The 21,348-nt window shown below is 38.9% G+C and overlaps 5 protein-coding genes across 9 annotated transcripts; 3 read left to right on the top strand and 2 right to left on the bottom strand.

The window, feature by feature from the left end:
* Window positions 1-504: 504 nt before the first annotated feature.
* On the top strand, window positions 505-4,086 carry LOC148096905 (uncharacterized). Its single transcript, XM_087834262.1, has one exon. The coding sequence runs from the start codon at window positions 887-889 to the stop codon at window positions 3,182-3,184; it is 2,298 nt and encodes a 765-aa protein (XP_087690388.1). The 5' UTR covers window positions 505-886; the 3' UTR covers window positions 3,185-4,086.
* Window positions 4,087-4,806: 720 nt separating this feature from the next.
* LOC148096904 (uncharacterized) lies at window positions 4,807-9,096 on the bottom strand. Of its 3 annotated transcripts, none has more exons than XM_087833917.1 (6): window positions 8,583-9,096; window positions 7,806-8,079; window positions 7,535-7,579; window positions 7,126-7,286; window positions 6,742-6,942; window positions 4,807-6,622 (listed from the first exon to the last, which is right to left on the bottom strand). In XM_087833917.1, the coding sequence occupies exons 4-6, from the start codon at window positions 7,189-7,191 to the stop codon at window positions 6,029-6,031; spliced, it is 861 nt and encodes a 286-aa protein (XP_087690043.1). In that variant the 5' UTR covers window positions 7,192-7,286; window positions 7,535-7,579; window positions 7,806-8,079; window positions 8,583-9,096; the 3' UTR covers window positions 4,807-6,028. The 3 variants fall into 3 exon arrangements, with proteins under 3 accessions (XP_087690043.1, XP_087690042.1, XP_087690044.1); XM_087833916.1 differs by having other exon boundaries at window positions 8,589-9,096; XM_087833918.1 differs by lacking the exons at window positions 7,806-8,079; window positions 8,583-9,096 and having other exon boundaries at window positions 7,535-7,729.
* A 19-nt stretch (window positions 9,097-9,115) lies between these two features.
* LOC148096903 (uncharacterized) lies at window positions 9,116-12,510 on the top strand. Its single transcript, XM_087833914.1, has one exon. It carries the CDS (start codon window positions 9,312-9,314, stop codon window positions 11,607-11,609), a length of 2,298 nt encoding a protein of 765 aa, XP_087690040.1. The 5' UTR covers window positions 9,116-9,311; the 3' UTR covers window positions 11,610-12,510.
* Window positions 12,296-17,860, bottom strand: LOC148096902 (uncharacterized). 3 transcript variants are annotated; one of them, XM_087833920.1, is made up of 6 exons: window positions 16,925-17,860; window positions 16,148-16,421; window positions 15,877-15,921; window positions 15,457-15,617; window positions 15,073-15,273; window positions 12,296-14,953 (listed from the first exon to the last, which is right to left on the bottom strand). In XM_087833920.1, the coding sequence occupies exons 4-6, from the start codon at window positions 15,520-15,522 to the stop codon at window positions 14,360-14,362; spliced, it is 861 nt and encodes a 286-aa protein (XP_087690046.1). In that variant the 5' UTR covers window positions 15,523-15,617; window positions 15,877-15,921; window positions 16,148-16,421; window positions 16,925-17,860; the 3' UTR covers window positions 12,296-14,359. The 3 variants fall into 3 exon arrangements, with proteins under 3 accessions (XP_087690046.1, XP_087690045.1, XP_087690047.1); XM_087833919.1 differs by having other exon boundaries at window positions 16,931-17,860; XM_087833921.1 differs by lacking the exons at window positions 16,148-16,421; window positions 16,925-17,860 and having other exon boundaries at window positions 15,457-16,072.
* LOC148096901 (uncharacterized) lies at window positions 17,460-20,852 on the top strand. The gene has a single exon (XM_087833913.1). It carries the CDS (start codon window positions 17,654-17,656, stop codon window positions 19,949-19,951), a length of 2,298 nt encoding a protein of 765 aa, XP_087690039.1. The 5' UTR covers window positions 17,460-17,653; the 3' UTR covers window positions 19,952-20,852.
* The last annotated feature ends 496 nt before the right edge of the window (window positions 20,853-21,348 follow it).

Raw genomic sequence — 21,348 nt, 5'->3', positions numbered from 1 at the left:
ATTTGTCCATTTTAATATTCATCTCTGCATACGCTATGATCATTATAGAATGACATGAAATATTAAAACTGAGCTTAATTTTCAACATAAGCAGTAGTCATATAAATTCATATACTCTTAAACGCAAATGGTGAACGTTTTTCTGCAGAATACGTACTTGTACCTTTTGTGATGTTCGCCAGTATTAGTTGTCTTTGTATTGCGGGTCTAAATAAATAATTAAATAAATCCTCCAGCACTGTTTGTTGTCACCTATTGCTAATGCTTTGACGCTGGTAACCTCTCATACGGTGTAAGAATTTAATTCAACTGTTTATCACAGAAAAAGTCTGACTTGTAGGACACGTGAACCTAACACTAGCGGGCATAATGTTAGCTTAATAGCCAGCTCAACAGCTGTTGTTAGCTCCGGACAAGTGACTACAACAGCAGCGATGAGCCCCGATGAACGGAGCGGATGGGCTGTACATAAATGGATCGATCCGGGCGGGATACGGTGGGGAACGACAGACAACTTAAAGACAGGCTAAGTAGAAGGATCGCTAAAGTCTGCTAAAAACAATCGTAATGCAAGCTGATCAAACTTGCAAAGACACAATATCCAAATCAACCCATTCTGGTACAAAATGACATCATAATAGACTGTCCTTTGAACGTCACGACGTTCGGCGATAACGTCACTTGAACTCCTTTGAAGACAGTTCTGGGGGCGGAGTCAGATCCCATAAATATCCCCCAAGTACATACCTTGAACCCATAGATCGCTATAGTTCTGAACTAGCTACGGTTTCAGTTTCCCTTGCAACACTTTCTCTCATTGAGTAGATCATTTTTCAAACACAGAATAACACGTCATATAAACTAAACTAAATACATTAATTTCAAAATGAGTTCTCTAAGCTACTTTGATATGCAGATGCTCAGAAAAGAGATAGAACATTACAAACGAGCTGAAAAACGTCAGCTTGAGGAAATCCATGAAAAGAATTGTAGGATTTCAAGTCTTGAGGCATCTTTGAAAAAAGAGCAGGGACTGGTTGCAAAAATGAAAGAGGAGTCCAAAGAAATGCAGGTGCTCAAAAATGAAATGGAAAAGTACAAACAAGCTGAAAAACTTCAGCTTGAGGAAATCGATGAAAAGAATTGTAATATTTCAAGTCTTGAGGCATCTTTGAAAAAAGAACAGGAACTGGTTGCAAAGATGAAAGAGGAGTCCAAAGAAATCCAGGTGCTCAGAAATGATATAGAAAATTACAAACAAGCTGAAAAACTTCAGCTTGAGGAAATTGATGAAAAGAATTCTAAGATTTCAAGTCTTGAGGCATCTTTGAAAGAAGAACAGGAACTGGTTGCTAAGATGAAAGAGGAATCCAAAGATGAAAAGATGGAAAAAATGGAAAATGTTTTGCTGGAAACCAAATCCCAGCTAAGTTCAGCAGAGTCACAGAATGTAGATCTCACAAACAAATATGAGGCAAAAATTCGGGCTCTTCATAATGCAATCAAACACCTTGAAAATAAATGTGCCACTGAAAAAACGATGCGGGACAAGAAAGAAAAGGAGGTGGAATCTCTGCTTGTCCTTAAACTCAAAAATGAGCAAGAAAAACAAGAACTCGGGATGAAGCTAAGCAAGATGACTGCGGAAAAAAATGAAAAAGTTAAAGAACTGCAGAAACAAAATGAGCAGCTTCAGACTGAGATTCAGAAAAATGAGAAGTACATTCATCGTAATGACTTCCTTGAAAGAAGGACAGACGAGCTTCTTACACTACCTGGGGAGGTGTGCTGCCGTCAACAGAAAGTTAAAAGTGTTGAAGAAGAAAAAGAGAAACTACAGGCTGAACTTAAAAAGTGTCAAAGACAAAATGAGGAGTATAAAGCGGGAAAGCACTGCGCAATAGACGAGAAAAACAAACTGACAAAGAAAAATGATGAGCTGAAAGTACGTCTTAGGGAGAAGGAATGTAACAACATAACGTTGAGGAAAGAGTTAAAAGTCAAAGTCCTGGAATCTGAAAGTCAGATAAAGGAGCTGGCAAGGCAACGTTTTACTATCGACCGCCTGGAAAAATGCCTTAAGGTTAAAACTAAGCAAATAATTATATTTGAAAATGAGACGCAGGAATCTGGGAAGAAAATTTCATCCCAGGAAAATAAGATAGCCCGTCTGAAAACTGCTCTTAGCAAAGCAGAAAACGATCTGGAACTGGAGATAAAGAGAAGTGAAAATCTTAGGTCTGATAAAGTGCTCCTTTCTGAGACAAAGTTCTGCATTGAGAACAAACTCTATACAGCTAGAGACACTATAAAGACACTTCAGAATAAAATCAAAGAAAAGGCTCAAGAACTCCAAGAGACAAACGTAGACCTTGCCAGTGCTAAGACCAGCTATAATGCTGTAAAGACTGAGCTGGACATTATCAAACTGCAGCAGGAAGAACTAAAGAAAGAACACGAGAAACAGCTTAGCTCTGCAAATGACAACCTCTTCACAGTGAAGTCAAAGTTGACGCAAACTGTGGAGGACAAAGAAGAGGTTGAGAAAGCTCTGACAAAGTCCAAATACGCAGTATTGAGGTTTAAGCTAGTAATAGAAGAACTGGAAACTGACATTGGCATTCAACAAGAAAAGAATGCAGTACAGAAAAAAGAAAATGACGATCTGCTGCAACAGCTGAAGGGAATTTATGACACGCTCGGCCACACTGTGCAAGTCGAGAAAAAAGCCTCCCCAGAGCAGCAAAGAGAGGATGGGGGTGAAAAAATAGACTGGAAAAAGGTGAGATTTGACCTGATCAATATGGAATACTTTCCATCCAAAGACGACAATGAGCTGAAAGAACAACTGAGCGAAATTAGAGACCTTAAGGGTAAAATGGGTAACAAGCTTACCACATATGACAGTAAGCTAAAAGCAGTGCGTGGCCTTCTACCTCCTATTTCCACTAGGGCCCGGTCTAAAACTGTAGAAAATTCAAACAAGCAGTCTGAGTCTAGAAGCTCACTCAAACTCAAGTCCACTGTTACTCCCAAGGCAGAAGAAGAAAGGTTTCATCCCCATCCACCTCTGCTTCATCCCCATCCACCTGTACGTAATTCCCAGTCAACTCTACGTAGAGTACACAATCCTGGTGCAAAAATAGTCAATCGCCGGCCTTCAGCCAAACCCAAACACATCTAAAAAACAAAGAAATAATCAGCTTTTAAGCTGGTTAAAACATATCTATTTTTTTTGTTTCCAAAGTCAAAATAAATCACAAAGAGACAATATTAGAAAACAAATTTAATACCCGCCCATCCTGAAGGTATATTACATCCGTAAACCAGGAGAGGCTGTATTTGCTATAACATCATAAATGTAAGACAATAAGGACATCTCTGCTGAAGGTTTCTTCCTGTTAAAAGGGAGTTTTTAGGGATGTGACTTTGCAATATTATATTATACATTATAATTTAATAAAGGTTTCAAATTGGCACAAATGTAAGACAATAAGGACATCTCTGCATGTGTGAGGAAGTGACATGCATTTCATCTATGTCGCTTCATCGCCCCCAACCGGTCGAGGTAGATGGCCGCCCCTCACTGAGCCTGGTTCTACTGAAGGTTTCTTCCTGTTAAAAGGGAGTTTTTCCTTCCCACTGTCGCCAAGTGCTTGCTCATAGGGGATCTTCGGATTGTTGGGTTTTCTCTGCATTATTGTAGGGATGTTACCTTGAAATATTATTATAATATAATATAATTATTATAATATAATAAAGGTTTAAAATAGGCACAAATGTAAGAAAATAATGAGATCTCTGCATTTGTGAAGAGGTGACATGCATTTCATCTATGTCGTTTCATCACCCCCAACCGGTCGAGGTAGATGGCCGCCCCTCACTGAGCCTGGTTCTATTGAAGGTGTCTTCCTGTTAAAAGGGAGTTTTTCCTTCCCACTGTCGCCAAGTGCTTGCTCATAGGGGATCTTCGGATTGTTGGGTTTTCTCTGCATTATTGTAGGGATGTTACCTTGAAATATTATATTATATATTATAATATAATAAAGGTTTAAAATTGGCACAAATAAAATTGATGTGAACTGAGTTTTTCTTTTGATGTGTACAAGTGGTTGTATTTGAGTACTTTTGATCTGCTTTTATTTGCTACTACGCACACACTGGCTTCAAAAACACAAAGTGATGGCAAGCCCCATGAAAAGGGAATTTTGGCTTCATTTTTGTACAGTGGCAGGAAGTGGAGTGAGGTTATTAAAATAGGCTGTTCTCAGATGTTTGTAAAGCTACATTTTAGTTAGTTTTTAGTTAGCGAACCTTTAGTGACTGTGGCCAAATACATATTTCATTTTTTAAAGTAAACACATTTTCAGTCATTCGCAGTCAGACATTGAGGAAAAGCACATGTTTGGTAGCTAATCCGTGTATTTACCATGACTAACGAAATATCTCTGCTGAAGTCACTGAGATGGTTTATATGAGAAACAGAAATGTTACTGGCCTGATCAGTCACTAGGCAATGTTGCCGTTACTGTACCTTTATGAGTTACACAGTCAGAGCAACATGCTGGACTCTTCTTTAGCTCCTCTGTAGAGCCCATTATTAAATATGTGCAAACAGCAGCATGTTTCTGGCTCCCTCCACACATGGTCAAGGTCAAGTTTATTGATCGAGCACATTTCCAACAGCCCATGCTGCACAACTTGCTTTACAAACTAGAATGCAACTAAAACAAGTAAAATGCACAACAATGACGCAATAAAATGTAAACTAATAATAACACTAAAATGAAATAGAATGCATTTAAATTACTTATTGGCAGCTGATTTGAAGCAGTTTCATCTGAAGATGAATCAATGAGAGGATTAAAAAAATGTTCTCACAGTTTTCTTCAGTCGCAAACTGTCTTTAATATCAGTTCCAGTTTCTAGCAGATATCTCAGTTTCTTGATAACACAGCTGATACATACTCCAATGTTTAATGCAAGCAAAAACGTTTTGAATGCTTCTCAGAGGAGATCAAAGCACTCATAACACTGGTGTTAATTTTCAACACATTATCGGTCTTTACCAAAGTAAAATCAGGTAGCTGTCATTCAATGCCAACATCAGCCTACCTGACAAAGCCAAACTAAACTAAGCTTTTCCCATCAACTTCCATCAGACATTATAGTTTATCCAAGCAAAATTTTAATTAAACAAAACAGCATCTATGAAAGTACATGAATTATTGATTAAGCTATTTGAAAATGGTGAAAGACCAGTCTGATAAAAAGCTGAAAAGATGCTGACACTGTTGTATTTCACGTTAGAATGAATGAAACAAAACTGTAATGCCTGAAAGAAATGTACAGTGGATTTCTCATTTGACTATAAAATATAAATGACTTTTGCTGGAGGGACTGAATAGCCAAATTCAATATAAAGATCTACGGTTCCATCACGTTTGGCAGCAAATATCTCATTTATCAGTCCATAGTGGAAATAAATAAGCATTCAACCTCTGATTTGACATTTTATTACTGTCTTAACAAAAACTGCAGTCAGAAAACATGAAATTCTGCAAAAGAACGATACAAGCTGAACTCATTTTGGTTTGAAGTGAGTCAAATACCATTCATTCACTGACTCCATTTCGAATTTGCCATTTCCCAATTCAGTAGAGAGCTCTGACTTGAATCATGTGTGGAAGGAACAAAGTACAACTCTGAGCAGCACCGTACAGCACGCAGAGACAGTGTGCATCTCTATCGCTGCTGCAGGTATGAAGCTGTGAGGATCACTGACCAGAATGCATCACTTTAACAAACTGATGAAACCAGCTGTAACACAGGACTTGTTGTTTTGTTTTGTTTTTAATGCAGTCCAGCAAATGCGTTCTAGGAACAAAGAGTCAGCTGATTCATTTGCTACAATATAAGAGGTATTAGCAGTTCACCCTCCTTCTTAGCGTATGGCACAGTTTTTGAAAGTAGAGGCAGAGTTTCTGTTTAATGCTGTGAAAGCTCTGCCACACTCAGCTGTTATCCATCAGTGTTTAGCAGCCCGACTGGGCTTTTTAACAGTCTTCACTTTTACAGAGTTTTTGTATAGTAGCAGTCTCTCTGTGGTGTGAGGTGGCAAGCGGTTCCTTTTTGCTTTCACAATGCACGCAGCCATCGGACTGAAACGGTCAAAACCTCCAGATGTGGCGGGCACCGCCAGCAGCTTCTTGGCGAGGCCTTGGAGCTTCGGGAATCGAGAAGCACATTTCCAGTACTGAAGAGTAGAGTTGCTTTCCCACAGCGGTTCAGACAGGTACACGTTGAACTCTGACATCTTTAGAGTCTTTGCAGGCGGCTGAAGGAAGTTGAAGATGGACTTCCTCTTGAGGTCGTTTTCACTGATTTCAGGACAGTTGTTGTCTGAGCTGCCAGCACAAGTGTCCATCACGGCATCTGTCTGGCTTTCTTCTTTCACATCGTGCTCCAGCCCACTGCCTGTCTGATCTTTCTCTGCCTCAACAGTAGGAAAAGTTGAGGCTTCCATGTTTTCTAATGTGGACTCAACAATGCTGCGAGCCTCAGATTTTGACAGAGGTGTTAGGAAATCATTCTGTTCATCCTGGTTGTCATCAGAAAACGGCTGCAAAAAAATGGTTGTTTTAAATGTAGACACATATTTTTCCTTTATCTACTCAACACGCATATTCAACTAAATATCAATCTACAGGAGTCCGCTATGCTTCTGGTCTAATTTGGTACCTGCAGTTTGATCCTAGGATCCAGCACAGCAGCTAGTATCATGTCCTTCTGGTGAATCACTGGCTGGAAGTGTGTGTAGAGGCCTGTGCGCATGGCCTTGCAGAAGTGGGTGTAGTTGGTGACACAATTCTCAAAGGTTTTATCAAGTCCAATGAGGGACGATATAATGAGAGACATAGTCACACCATTTCCCTGCAGGATCTACGATAGATAAGACACAAATATGTCTTCTATTAAAGACCCCGTTCACATTTCTTCTTAGCCTGATTATGTGATTACTGAACAAAAGGTTACACATGTAGATTTGGAAATTTCATTATAGATGTTGAAGATGCCTGGTGTAATTATTGCACACATCAGCTTTTTATGAACTTGCTCTTTTACCTGTAAAGCCTCCTCAAAGGGCTCAAGAAGACCTAGAATGTCAATCACTTGTTCCCTCATAACCATGACCAGCGGTGGGGCGCTGGCTGTGTCACTAGCTCCAGACAGACTCCTGGACCATTCGCCGTAATGATAGCATCATGGAGTTCCAACGACAGTTGCTAGAGGAAGGGCACAAAGACACATTGTACTCCTTCATCAAAACCCAATTTAAAAGAGAAAAAGGGCAAAAATAATCTTGTTAAAAGAGCTCAGGTCTGCAACTTTTCTGTAAAACATTTGCCACATTACACTAAATAATTTAAGCAAGAGGAAACGTCTCTTAAATTCCCTCGCAATGTAAATGAATATATTGAAACCCAGCTTTAAATACACTTGGAAATAACATTTAAATCCTTTAGTCTCATACCTCGCTCCAGTAGGGGCTGCTCAGAATCATTCATACCAGAGTAACCTGAGAGGATAATATATATTTAAGCTGAAATGCTAGAAGTGTGACAACATATCATCTCTTTAAACTGAAGCATTGTATTCCTTTTTGAAAAATACAAATTTGATGTCAGCAGCATAAAAGTTTGAGACATGCAACAAAAGACAGGAGAAGCTCTGCAAAGGTAAAATTAAGCCCCAATTCGAATTATGTTATTTAAAAAAAGTATCTGGCAGCAGTCCCAACTTACCTGAGCCTGAACTCACAGATGGTGTGATACCTAGGCTAAAAGGGAGATGGACAATCTGGGTTTATCAAAGCACACTTCAAAAGCAAAGCAATTGTAATTGTACAAGGGTGCACTCCTGCTCCTGACATGGATAACTTGCACAGCTGTGGAGGCACCATCAATGCTGAATGATATTTGCAAGTTTTCTTGTGTTGTATTCACTGGCATCCACAGTGAAGACATCATGGACAGCGGAGAATCTCCCGGTGGTGGAGCAGACTGGGACAGAGTTCCACTGATGAAACAGAGAGTCACGATGGATTTTATAAAAATTAAATAAAAAAAGATTCAGACCAAAAGATTTGTGATCTACACAATCCAAGCTGATCAACGATAAGCTCAGTATTTTTAATTTAATATATTTTTCATCTGCTTGAATGTTTCCTGGCTCACACAGTGCGCACCTGCTAGATTTTTGTTTGTTATTAATTTATTTTGAATGTCTAATCTTATCTTTGAATCGAACATTCATACATATATACACTATGTTCATTATAATAAGATACATATATACTGTCAAACACCACTCTGACATTCCATTCATGCTCAGCTGAATATTAAAATGGACAAATATGAGGCATATTTGTCCATTTTAATATTCATCTCTGCATACGCTATGATCATTATAGAATGACATGAAATATTAAAACTGAGCTTAATTTTCAACATAAGCAGTAGTCATATAAATTCATATACTCTTAAACGCAAATGGTGAACGTTTTTCTGCAGAATACGTACTTGTACCTTTTGTGATGTTCGCCAGTATTAGTTGTCTTTGTATTGCGGGTCTAAATAAATAATTAAATAAATCCTCCAGCACTGGTTGTTGTCACCTATTGCTAATGCTTTGACGCTGGTAACCTCTCATACGGTGTAAGAATTTAATTCAACTGTTTATCACAGAAAAAGTCTGACTTGTAGGACACGTAAACGTAACACTAGCGTGCATAATGTTAGCTTAATAGCCAGCTCAACAGCTGTTGTTAGCTCCGGACAAGTGACTACAACAGCAGCGATGAGCCCCGATGAACGGAGCGGATGGGCTGTACATAAATGGATCGATCCGGGCGGGATACGGTGGGAAACGACAGACAACTTAAAGACAGGCTAAGTAGAAGGATCGCAAAAGTCTGCTAAAAACAATCGTAATGTAAGCTGATCAAACTTGCAAAGACACAATATCAAATTTAACCCATTCTGGTACAAAATGACATCATAATAGACCGTCCTTTGAACGTCACGACATTCGGCGATAACGTCACTTGAACTCCTTTGAAGACAGTTCTGGGGGCGGAGTCAGATCCCATAAATATCCCCCAAGTACATACCTTGAACCCATAGATCGCTATAGTTCTGAACTAGCTACGGTTTCAGTTTCCCTTGCAACACTTTCTCTCATTGAGTAGATCATTTTTCTAACACAGAATAACACGTCATATAAACTAAACTAAATACATTAATTTCAAAATGAGTTCCCTAAGCTACTTTGATATGCAGATGCTCAGAAATGAGATAGAACATTACAAACGAGCTGAAAAACGTCAGCTTGAGGAAATCCATGAAAAGAATTGTAGGATTTCAAGTCTTGAGGCATCTTTGAAAAAAGAGCAGGGACTGGTTGCAAAAATGAAAGAGGAGTCCAAAGAAATGCAGGTGCTCAAAAATGAAATGGAAAAGTACAAACAAGCTGAAAAACTTCAGCTTGAGGAAATCGATGAAAAGAATTGTAATATTTCAAATCTTGAGGCATCTTTGAAAAAAGAACAGGAACTGGTTGCAAAGATGAAAGAGGAGTCCAAAGAAATCCAGGTGCTCAGAAATGATATAGAAAATTACAAACAAGCTGAAAAACTTCAGCTTGAGGAAATTGATGAAAAGAATTCTAAGATTTCAAGTCTTGAGGCATCTTTGAAAGAAGAACAGGAACTGGTTGCTAAGATGACACAGGAATCCAAAGATGAAAAGATGGAAAAAATGGAAAATGTTTTGCTGGAAACCAAATCCCAGCTAAGTTCAGCAGAGTCACAGAATGTAGATCTCACAAACAAATATGAGGCAAAAAATCGGGCTCTTCATAATGCAATCAAACACCTTGAAAATAAATGTGCCACTGAAAAAACGATGCGGGACAAGAAAGAAAAGGAGGTGGAATCTCTGGTTGTCCTTGCAATAAAAAATGAGCAAGAAAAACAAGAACTCATGATGAAGCTAAGCAAGATGACTGAGGAAAAAAATGAAAAAGTTAAAGAACTGCAGAAACAAAATGAGCAGCTTCAGACTGAGATTCAGAACAATGAGAAGTACATTCATCGTAATGACTTCCTTGAAAGAAGGATAGACGAGCTTCTTACACTACCTGGGGAGGTGTACTGCCGTCAACAGAAAGTTAAAAGTGTGGAAGAAGAAAAAGAGAAACTACAGGCTGAACTTAAAAAGTGTCAAAGACAAAATGAGGAGTATAAAGCGGGAAAGCACTGCGCAATAGACGAGAAAAACAAACTGACAAAGAAAAATGATGAGCTGAAAGTACGTCTTAGGGAGAAGGAATGTAACAACATAACGTTGAGGAAAGAGTTAAAAGCCAAAGTCCTGGAATCTGAAAGTCAGATAAAGGAGCTGGCAAGGCAACGTTCTACTATCGACCGCCTGGAAAAATGCCTTAAGGTTAAAACTAAGCAAATAATTATATTTGAAAATGAGACGCAGGAATCTGGGAAGAAAATTTCATCCCAGGAAAATAAGATAGCCCGTCTGAAAACTGCTCTTAGCAAAGCAGAAAACGATCTGGAACTGGAGATAAAGAGAAGTGAAAATCTTAGGTCTGATAAAGTGCTCCTTTCTGAGACAAAGTTCTGCATTGAGAACAAACTCTATACAGCTAGAGACACTATAAAGACACTTCAGAATAAAATCAAAGAAAAGGCTCAAGAACTCCAAGAGACAAACGTAGACCTTGCCAGTGCTAAGACCAGCTATAATGCTGTAAAGACTGAGCTGGACATTATCAAACTGCAGCAGGAAGAACTAAAGAAAGAACACGAGAAACAGCTTAGCTCTGCAAATGACAACCTCTTCACAGTGAAGTCAAAGTTGACGCAAACTGTGGAGGACAAAGAAGAGGTTGAGAAAGCTCTGACAAAGTCCAAATACGCAGTATTGAGGTTTAAGCTAGTAATAGAAGAACTGGAAACTGACATTGGCATTCAACAAGAAAAGAATGCAGCACAGAAAAAAGAAAATGACGATCTGCTGCAACAGCTGAAGGGAATTTATGACACGCTCGGCCACACTGTGCAAGTCGAGAAAAAAGCCTCCCCAGAGCAGCAAAGAGAGGATGGGGGTGAAAAAATAGACTGGAAAAAGGTGAGATTTGACCTGATCAATAAGGAATACTTTCCATCCAAAGACGACAATGAGCTGAAAGAACAACTGACCGAAATTAGAGACCTTAAGGGTAAAATGGGTAACAAGCTTACCACATATGACAGTAAGCTAAAAGCAGTGCGTGGCCTTCTACCTCCTATTTCCACTAGGGCCCAGTCTAAAACTGTAGACAACTCAAACAAGCAGTCTGAGTCTAGGAGCTCACTCAACCTCAAGTCCACTGTTACTCCCAAGGCAGAAGAAGAAAGGTTTCATCCCCATCCACCTCTGCTTCATCCCCATCCACCTGTACGTAATTCCCAGTCAACTCTACGTAGAGTACACAATCCTGGTGCAAAAATAGTCAATCGCCGGCCTTCAGCCAAACCCAAACACATCTAAAAAACAAAGAAAATAATCAGCTTTAAGCTGGTTAAAACATATCTATTTTTTTGTTTCCAAAGTCAAAATAAATCACAAAGAGACAATATTAGAAAACAAATTTAATACCCGCCCATCCTGAAGGTATATTACATCCGTAAACCAGGAGAGGCTGTATTTGCTATAACATCATAAATGTAAGACAATAAGGACATCTCTGCTGAAGGTTTCTTCCTGTTAAAAGGGAGTTTTTAGGGATGTGACTTTGCAATATTATATTATACATTATAATTTAATAAAGGTTTCAAATTGGCACAAATGTAAGACAATAAGGACATCTCTGCATGTGTGAGGAAGTGACATGCATTTCATCTATGTCGCTTCATCGCCCCCAACCGGTCGAGGTAGATGGCCGCCCCTCACTGAGCCTGGTTCTACTGAAGGTTTCTTCCTGTTAAAAGGGAGTTTTTCCTTCCCACTGTCGCCAAGTGCTTGCTCATAGGGGATCTTCGGATTGTTGGGTTTTCTCTGCATTATTGTAGGGATGTTACCTTGAAATATTATTATAATATAATATAATTATTATAATATAATAAAGGTTTAAAATAGGCACAAATGTAAGAAAATAATGAGATCTCTGCATTTGTGAAGAGGTGACATGCATTTCATCTATGTCGTTTCATCACCCCCAACCGGTCGAGGTAGATGGCCGCCCCTCACTGAGCCTGGTTCTATTGAAGGTGTCTTCCTGTTAAAAGGGAGTTTTTCCTTCCCACTGTCGCCAAGTGCTTGCTCATAGGGGATCTTCGGATTGTTGGGTTTTCTCTGCATTATTGTAGGGATGTTACCTTGAAATATTATATTATATATTATAATATAATAAAGGTTTAAAATTGGCACAAATAAAATTGATGTGAACTGAGTTTTTCTTTTGATGTGTACAAGTGGTTGTATTTGAGTACTTTTGATCTGCTTTTATTTGCTACTACGCACACACTGGCTTCAAAAACACAAAGTGATGGCAAGCCCCATGAAAAGGGAATTTTGGCTTCATTTTTGTACAGTGGCAGGAAGTGGAGTGAGGTTATTAAAATAGGCTGTTCTCAGATGTTTGTAAAGCTACATTTTAGTTAGTTTTTAGTTAGCGAACCTTTAGTGACTGTGGCCAAATACATATTTCATTTTTTAAAGTAAACACATTTTCAGTCATTCGCAGTCAGACATTGAGGAAAAGCACATGTTCGGTAGCTAATCCGTGTATTTACCATGACTAACGAAATATCTCTGCTGAAGTCACTGAGATGGTTTATATGAGAAACAGAAATGTTACTGGCCTGATCAGTCACTAGGCAATGTTGCCGTTACTGTACCTTTATGAGTTACACAGTCAGAGCAACATGCTGGACTCTTCTTTAGCTCCTCTGTAGAGCCCATTATTAAATATGTGCAAACAGCAGCATGTTTCTGGCTCCCTCCACACATGGTCAAGGTCAAGTTTATTGATCGAGCACATTTCCAACAGCCCATGCTGCACAACTTGCTTTACAAACTAGAATGCAACTAAAACAAGTAAAATGCACAACAATGACGCAATAAAATGTAAACTAATAATAACACTAAAATGAAATAGAATGCATTTAAATTACTTATTGGCAGCTGATTTGAAGCAGTTTCATCTGAAGATGAATCAATGAGAGGATTAAAAAAATGTTCTCACAGTTTTCTTCAGTCGCAAACTGTCTTTAATATCAGTTCCAGTTTCTAGCAGATATCTCAGTTTCTTGATAACACAGCTGATACATACTCCAATGTTTAATGCAAGCAAAAACGTTTTGAATGCTTCTCAGAGGAGATCAAAGCACTCATAACACTGGTGTTAATTTTCAACACATTATCGGTCTTTACCACAGTAAAATCAGGTAGCTGTCATTCAATGCCAACATCAGCCTACCTGACAAAGCCAAACTAAACTAAGCTTTTCCCATCAACTTCCATCAGACATTATAGTTTATCCAAGCAAAATTTTAATTAAAAAATAACAGCATCTATGAAAGTACATGAATTATTGATTAAGCTATTTGAAAATGGTGAAAGACCAGTCTGATAAAAAGCTGAAAAGATGCTGACACTGTTGTATTTCACGTTAGAATGAATGAAACAAAACTGTAATGCCTGAAAGAAATGTACAGTGGATTTCTCATTTGACTATAAAATATAAATGACTTTTGCTGGAGGGACTGAATAGCCAAATTCAATATAAAGATCTACGGTTCCATCACGTTTGGCAGCAAATATCTCATTTATCAGTCCATAGTGGAAATAAATAAGCATTCAACCTCTGATTTGACATTTTATTACTGTCTTAACAAAAACTGCAGTCAGAAAACATGAAATTCTGCAAAAGAACGATACAAGCTGAACTCATTTTGGTTTGAAGTGAGTCAGATACCATTCATTCACTGACTCCATTTCGAATTTGCCATTTCCCAATTCAGTAGAGAAGGTATGAAGCTGTGAGGATCATTGACCAGAATGCATCACTTTAACAAACTGATGAAACCAGCTGTAACACAGGACTTGTTGTTTTGTTTTGTTTTTAATGCAGTCCAGCAAATGCGTTCTAGGAACAAAGAGTCAGCTGATTCATTTGCTACAATATAAGAGGTATTAGCAGTTCACCCTCCTTCTTAGCGTATGGCACAGTTTTTGAAAGTAGAGGCAGAGTTTCTGTTTAATGCTGTGAAAGCTCTGCCACACTCAGCTGTTATCCATCAGTGTTTAGCAGCCCGACTGGGCTTTTTAACAGTCTTCACTTTTACAGAGTTTTTGTATAGTAGCAGTCTCTCTGTGGTGTGAGGTGGCAAGCGGTTCCTTTTTGCTTTCACAATGCACGCAGCCATCGGACTGAAACGGTCAAAACCTCCAGATGTGGCGGGCACCGCCAGCAGCTTCTTGGCGAGGCCTTGGAGCTTCGGGAATCGAGAAGCACATTTCCAGTACTGAAGAGTAGAGTTGCTTTCCCACAGCGGTTCAGACAGGTACACGTTGAACTCTGACATCTTTAGAGTCTTTGCAGGCGGCTGAAGGAAGTTGAAGATGGACTTCCTCTTGAGGTCGTTTTCACTGATTTCAGGACAGTTGTTGTCTGAGCTGCCAGCACAAGTGTCCATCACGGCATCTGTCTGGTTTTCTTCTTTCACATCGTGCTCCAGCCCACTGCCTGTCTGATCTTTCTCTGCCTCAACAGTAGGAAAAGTTGAGGCTTCCATGTTTTCTAATGTGGACTCAACAATGCTGCGAGCCTCAGATTTTGACAGAGCTGTTAGGAAATCATTCTGTTCATCCTGGTTGTCATCAGAAAACGGCTGCAAAAAAATGGTTGTTTTAAATGTAGACACATATTTTTCCTTTATCTACTCAACACGCATATTCAACTAAATATCAATCTACAGGAGTCCGCTATGCTTCTGGCCTAATTTGGTACCTGCAGTTTGATCCTAGGATCCAGCACAGCAGCTAGTATCATGTCCTTCTGGTGAATCACTGGCTGGAAGTGTGTGTAGAGGCCTGTGCGCAGGGCCTTGCAGAAGTGGGTGTAGTTGGTGACACAATTCTCAAAGGTTTTATCAAGTCCAATGAGGGACGATATAATGAGAGACATAGTCACACCATTTCCCTGCAGGATCTACGATAGATAAGACACAAATATGTCTTCTATTAAAGACCCCGTTCACATTTCTTCTTAGCCTGATTATGTGATTACTGAACAAAAGGTTACACATGTAGATTTGGAAATTTCATTATAGATGTTGAAGATGCCTGGTGTAATTATTCCACACATCAGCTTTTTATGAACTTGCTCTTTTACCTGTAAAGCCTCCTCAAAGGGCTCAAGAAGACCTAGAATGTCAATCACTTGTTCCCTCATAACCATGACCAGCGGTGGGGCGCTGGCTGTGTCACTAGCTCCAGACAGACTCCTGGACCATTCGCCGTAATGATAGCATCATGGAGTTCCAACGACAGTTGCTAGAGGAAGGGCACAAAGACACATTGTACTCCTTCATCAAAACCCAATTTAAAAGAGAAAAAGGGCAAAAATAATCTTGTTAAAAGAGCTCAGGTCTGCAACTTTTCTGTAAAACATTTGCCACATTACACTAAATAATTTAAGCAAGAGGAAACGTCTCTTAAATTCTGTTTTTCCTCCCTCGCAATGTAAATGAATATATTGAAACCCAGCTTTAAATACACTTGGAAATAACATTTAAATCCTTTAGTCTCATACCTCGCTCCAGTAGGGGCTGCTCAGAATCATTCATACCAGAGTAACCTGAGAGGATAATATATATTTAAGCTGAAATGCTAGAAGTGTGACAACATATCATCTCTTTAAACTGAAGCATTGTATTCCTTTTTGAAAAATACAAATTTGATGTCAGCAGCATAAAAGTTTGAGACATGCAACAAAAGACAGGAGAAGCTCTGCAAAGGTAAAATTAAGCCCCAATTCGAATTATGTTATTTAAAAAAAGTATCTGGCAGCAGTCCCAACTTACCTGAGCCTGAACTCACAGATGGTGTGATACCTAGGCTAAAAGGGAGATGGACAATCTGGGTTTATCAAAGCACACTTCAAAAGCAAAGCAATTGTAATTGTACAAGGGTGCACTCCTGCTCCTGACATGGATAACTTGCACAGCTGTGGAGGCACCATCAATGCTGAATGATATTTGCAAGTTTTCTTGTGTTGTATTCACTGGCATCCACAGTGAAGACATCATGGACAGCGGAGAATCTCCCGGTGGTGGAGCAGACTGGGACAGAGTTCCACTGATGAAACAGAGAGTCACGATGGATTTTATAAAAATTAAATAAAAAAAGATTCAGACCAAAAGATTTGTGATCTACACAATCCAAGCTGATCAACGATAAGCTCAGTATTTTTAATTTAATATATTTTTCATCTGCTTGAATGTTTCCTGGCTCACACAGTGCGCACCTGCTAGATTTTTGTTTGTTATTAATTTATTTTGAATGTCTAATCTTATCTTTGAATCGAACATTCATACATATATACACTATGTTCATTATAATAAGATACATATATACTGTCAAACACCACTCTGACATTCCATTCATGCTCAGCTGAATATTAAAATGGACAAATATGAGGCATATTTGTCCATTTTAATATTCATCTCTGCATACGCTATGATCATTATAGAATGACAAGAAATATTAAAACTGAGCTTAATTTTCAACATAAGCAGTAGTCATATAAATTCATATACTCTTAAACGCAAATGGTGAACGTTTTTCTGCAGAATACGTACTTGTACCTTTTGTGATGTTCGCCAGTATTAGTTGTCTTTGTATTGCGGGTCTAAATAAATAATTAAATAAATCCTCCAGCACTGGTTGTTGTCACCTATTGCTAATGCTTTGACGCTGGTAACCTCTCATACGGTGTAAGAATTTAATTCAACTGTTTATCACAGAAAAAGTGTGACTTGTAGGACACGTAAACGTAACACTAGCGTGCATAATGTTAGCTTAATAGCCAGCTCAACAGCTGTTGTTAGCTCCGGACAAGTGACTACAACAGCAGCGATGAGCCCCGATGAACGGAGCGGATGGGCTGTACATAAATGGATCGATCCGGGCGGGATACGGTGGGAAACGACAGACAACTTAAAGACAGGCTAAGTAGAAGGATCGCAAAAGTCTGCTAAAAACAATCGTAATGTAAGCTGATCAAACTTGCAAAGACACAATATCAAATTTAACCCATTCTGGTACAAAATGACATCATAATAGACTGTCCTTTGAACGTCACGACATTCGGCGATAACGTCACTTGAACTCCTTTGAAGACAGTTCTGGGGGCGGAGTCAGATCCCATAAATATCCCCCAAGTACATACCTTGAACCCATAGATCGCTATAGTTCTGAACTAGCTACGGTTTCAGTTTCCCTTGCAACACTTTCTCTCATTGAGTAGATCATTTTTCTAACACAGAATAACACGTCATATAAACTAAACTAAATACATTAATTTCAAAATGAGTTCCCTAAGCTACTTTGATATGCAGATGCTCAGAAATGAGATAGAACATTACAAACGAGCTGAAAAACGTCAGCTTGAGGAAATCCATGAAAAGAATTGTAGGATTTCAAGTCTTGAGGCATCTTTGAAAAAAGAGCAGGGACTGGTTGCAAAAATGAAAGAGGAGTCCAAAGAAATGCAGGTGCTCAAAAATGAAATGGAAAAGTACAAACAAGCTGAAAAACTTCAGCTTGATGAAATCGATGAAAAGAATTGTAATATTTCAAATCTTGAGGCATCTTTGAAAAAAGAACAGGAACTGGTTGCAAAGATGAAAGAGGAGTCCAAAGAAATCCAGGTGCTCAGAAATGATATAGAAAATTACAAACAAGCTGAAAAACTTCAGCTTGAGGAAATTGATGAAAAGAATTCTAAGATTTCAAGTCTTGAGGCATCTTTGAAAGAAGAACAGGAACTGGTTGCTAAGATGACACAGGAATCCAAAGATGAAAAGATGGAAAAAATGGAAAATGTTTTGCTGGAAACCAAATCCCAGCTAAGTTCAGCAGAGTCACAGAATGTAGATCTCACAAACAAATATGAGGCAAAAAATCGGGCTCTTCATAATGCAATCAAACACCTTGAAAATAAATGTGCCACTGAAAAAACGATGCGGGACAAGAAAGAAAAGGAGGTGGAATCTCTGGTTGTCCTTGCAATAAAAAATGAGCAAGAAAAACAAGAACTCATGATGAAGCTAAGCAAGATGACTGAGGAAAAAAATGAAAAAGTTAAAGAACTGCAGAAACAAAATGAGCAGCTTCAGACTGAGATTCAGAACAATGAGAAGTACATTCATCGTAATGACTTCCTTGAAAGAAGGATAGACGAGCTTCTTACACTACCTGGGGAGGTGTACTGCCGTCAACAGAAAGTTAAAAGTGTGGAAGAAGAAAAAGAGAAACTACAGGCTGAACTTAAAAAGTGTCAAAGACAAAATGAGGAGTATAAAGCGGGAAAGCACTGCGCAATAGACGAGAAAAACAAACTGACAAAGAAAAATGATGAGCTGAAAGTACGTCTTAGGGAGAAGGAATGTAACAACATAACGTTGAGGAAAGAGTTAAAAGCCAAAGTCCTGGAATCTGAAAGTCAGATAAAGGAGCTGGCAAGGCAACGTTCTACTATCGACCGCCTGGAAAAATGCCTTAAGGTTAAAACTAAGCAAATAATTATATTTGAAAATGAGACGCAGGAATCTGGGAAGAAAATTTCATCCCAGGAAAATAAGATAGCCCGTCTGAAAACTGCTCTTAGCAAAGCAGAAAACGATCTGGAACTGGAGATAAAGAGAAGTGAAAATCTTAGGTCTGATAAAGTGCTCCTTTCTGAGACAAAGTTCTGCATTGAGAACAAACTCTATACAGCTAGAGACACTATAAAGACACTTCAGAATAAAATCAAAGAAAAGGCTCAAGAACTCCAAGAGACAAACGTAGACCTTGCCAATGCTAAGACCAGCTATAATGCTGTAAAGACTGAGCTGGACATTATCAAACTGCAGCAGGAAGAACTAAAGAAAGAACACGAGAAACAGCTTAGCTCTGCAAATGACAACCTCTTCACAGTGAAGTCAAAGTTGACGCAAACTGTGGAGGACAAAGAAGAGGTTGAGAAAGCTCTGACAAAGTCCAAATACGCAGTATTGAGGTTTAAGCTAGTAATAGAAGAACTGGAAACTGACATTGGCATTCAACAAGAAAAGAATGCAGCACAGAAAAAAGAAAATGACGATCTGCTGCAACAGCTGAAGGGAATTTATGACACGCTCGGCCACACTGTGCAAGTCGAGAAAAAAGCCTCCCCAGAGCAGCAAAGAGAGGATGGGGGTGAAAAAATAGACTGGAAAAAGGTGAGATTTGACCTGATCAATAAGGAATACTTTCCATCCAAAGACGACAATGAGCTGAAAGAACAACTGACCGAAATTAGAGACCTTAAGGGTAAAATGGGTAACAAGCTTACCACATATGACAGTAAGCTAAAAGCAGTGCGTGGCCTTCTACCTCCTATTTCCACTAGGGCCCAGTCTAAAACTGTAGACAACTCAAACAAGCAGTCTGAGTCTAGGAGCTCACTCAACCTCAAGTCCACTGTTACTCCCAAGGCAGAAGAAGAAAGGTTTCATCCCCATCCACCTCTGCTTCATCCCCATCCACCTGTACGTAATTCCCAGTCAACTCTACGTAGAGTACACAATCCTGGTGCAAAAATAGTCAATCGCCGGCCTTCAGCCAAACCCAAACACATCTAAAAAACAAAGAAAATAATCAGCTTTAAGCTGGTTAAAACATATCTATTTTTTTGTTTCCAAAGTCAAAATAAATCACAAAGAGACAATATTAGAAAACAAATTTAATACCCGCCCATCCTGAAGGTATATTACATCCGTAAACCAGGAGAGGCTGTATTTGCTATAACATCATAAATGTAAGACAATAAGGACATCTCTGCTGAAGGTTTCTTCCTGTTAAAAGGGAGTTTTTAGGGATGTGACTTTGCAATATTATATTATACATTATAATTTAATAAAGGTTTCAAATTGGCACAAATGTAAGACAATAAGGACATCTCTGCATGTGTGAGGAAGTGACATGCATTTCATCTATGTCGCTTCATCGCCCCCAACCGGTCGAGGTAGATGGCCGCCCCTCACTGAGCCTGGTTCTACTGAAGGTTTCTTCCTGTTAAAAGGGAGTTTTTCCTTCCCACTGTCGCCAAGTGCTTGCTCATAGGGGATCTTCGGATTGTTGGGTTTTCTCTGCATTATTGTAGGGATGTTACCTTGAAATATTATTATAATATAATATAATTATTATAATATAATAAAGGTTTAAAATAGGCACAAATGTAAGAAAATAATGAGATCTCTGCATTTGTGAAGAGGTGACATGCATTTCATCTATGTCGTTTCATCACCCCCAACCGGTCGAGGTAGATGGCCGCCCCTCACTGAGCCTGGTTCTATTGAAGGTGTCTTCCTGTTAAAAGGGAGTTTTTCCTTCCCACTGTCGCCAAGTGCTTGCTCATAGGGGATCTTCGGATTGTTGGGTTTTCTCTGCATTATTGTAGGGATGTTACCTTGAAATATTATATTATATATTATAATATAATAAAGGTTTAAAATTGGCACAAATAAAATTGATGTGAACTGAGTTTTTCTTTTGATGTGTACAAGTGGTTGTATTTGAGTACTTTTGATCTGCTTTTATTTGCTACTACGCACACACTGGCTTCAAAAACACAAAGTGATGGCAAGCCCCATGAAAAGGGAATTTTGGCTTCATTTTTGTACAGTGGCAGGAAGTGGAGTGAGGTTATTAAAATAGGCTGTTCTCAGATGTTTGTAAAGCTACATTTTAGTTAGTTTTTAGTTAGCGAACCTTTAGTGACTGTGGCCAAATACATATTTCATTTTTTAAAGTAAACACATTTTCAGTCATTCGCAGTCAGACATTGAGGAAAAGCACATGTTCGGTAGCTAATCCGTGTATTTACCATGACTAACGAAATATCTCTGCTGAAGTCACTGAGATGGTTTATATGAGAAACAGAAATGTTACTGGCCTGATCAGTCACTAGGCAATGTTGCCGTTACTGTACCTTTATGAGTTACACAGTCAGAGCAACATGCTGGACTCTTCTTTAGCT

This window comes from Neolamprologus brichardi, chromosome 20 (assembly GCF_056152115.1).
Source record: "Neolamprologus brichardi isolate AB-2024 chromosome 20, ASM5615211v1, whole genome shotgun sequence".
Lineage (NCBI taxonomy): Eukaryota > Metazoa > Chordata > Actinopteri > Cichliformes > Cichlidae > Neolamprologus > Neolamprologus brichardi.
This window is presented reverse-complemented; position numbering and strand designations above follow the sequence as displayed.

Coding starts and splice junctions, on each gene's coding strand:
- LOC148096901 (XM_087833913.1), top strand. CDS start 17,654: ATGAGTTCCCTAAGCTACTTTGATATGCAGATGCTCAGAAATGAGATA.
- LOC148096903 (XM_087833914.1), top strand. CDS start 9,312: ATGAGTTCCCTAAGCTACTTTGATATGCAGATGCTCAGAAATGAGATA.
- LOC148096905 (XM_087834262.1), top strand. CDS start 887: ATGAGTTCTCTAAGCTACTTTGATATGCAGATGCTCAGAAAAGAGATA.
- LOC148096902 (XM_087833920.1), bottom strand. CDS start 15,522: ATGGTTATGAGGGAACAAGTGATTGACATTCTAGGTCTTCTTGAGCCC. Junction 15,274..15,456: donor CCTTTGAGGAGGCTTTACAG/GTAAAAGAGCAA, acceptor TATCTATCGTAG/ATCCTGCAGGGAAATGGTGT. Junction 14,954..15,072: donor ATCCTAGGATCAAACTGCAG/GTACCAAATTAG, acceptor ATTTTTTTGCAG/CCGTTTTCTGATGACAACCA.
- LOC148096904 (XM_087833917.1), bottom strand. CDS start 7,191: ATGGTTATGAGGGAACAAGTGATTGACATTCTAGGTCTTCTTGAGCCC. Junction 6,943..7,125: donor CCTTTGAGGAGGCTTTACAG/GTAAAAGAGCAA, acceptor TATCTATCGTAG/ATCCTGCAGGGAAATGGTGT. Junction 6,623..6,741: donor ATCCTAGGATCAAACTGCAG/GTACCAAATTAG, acceptor ATTTTTTTGCAG/CCGTTTTCTGATGACAACCA.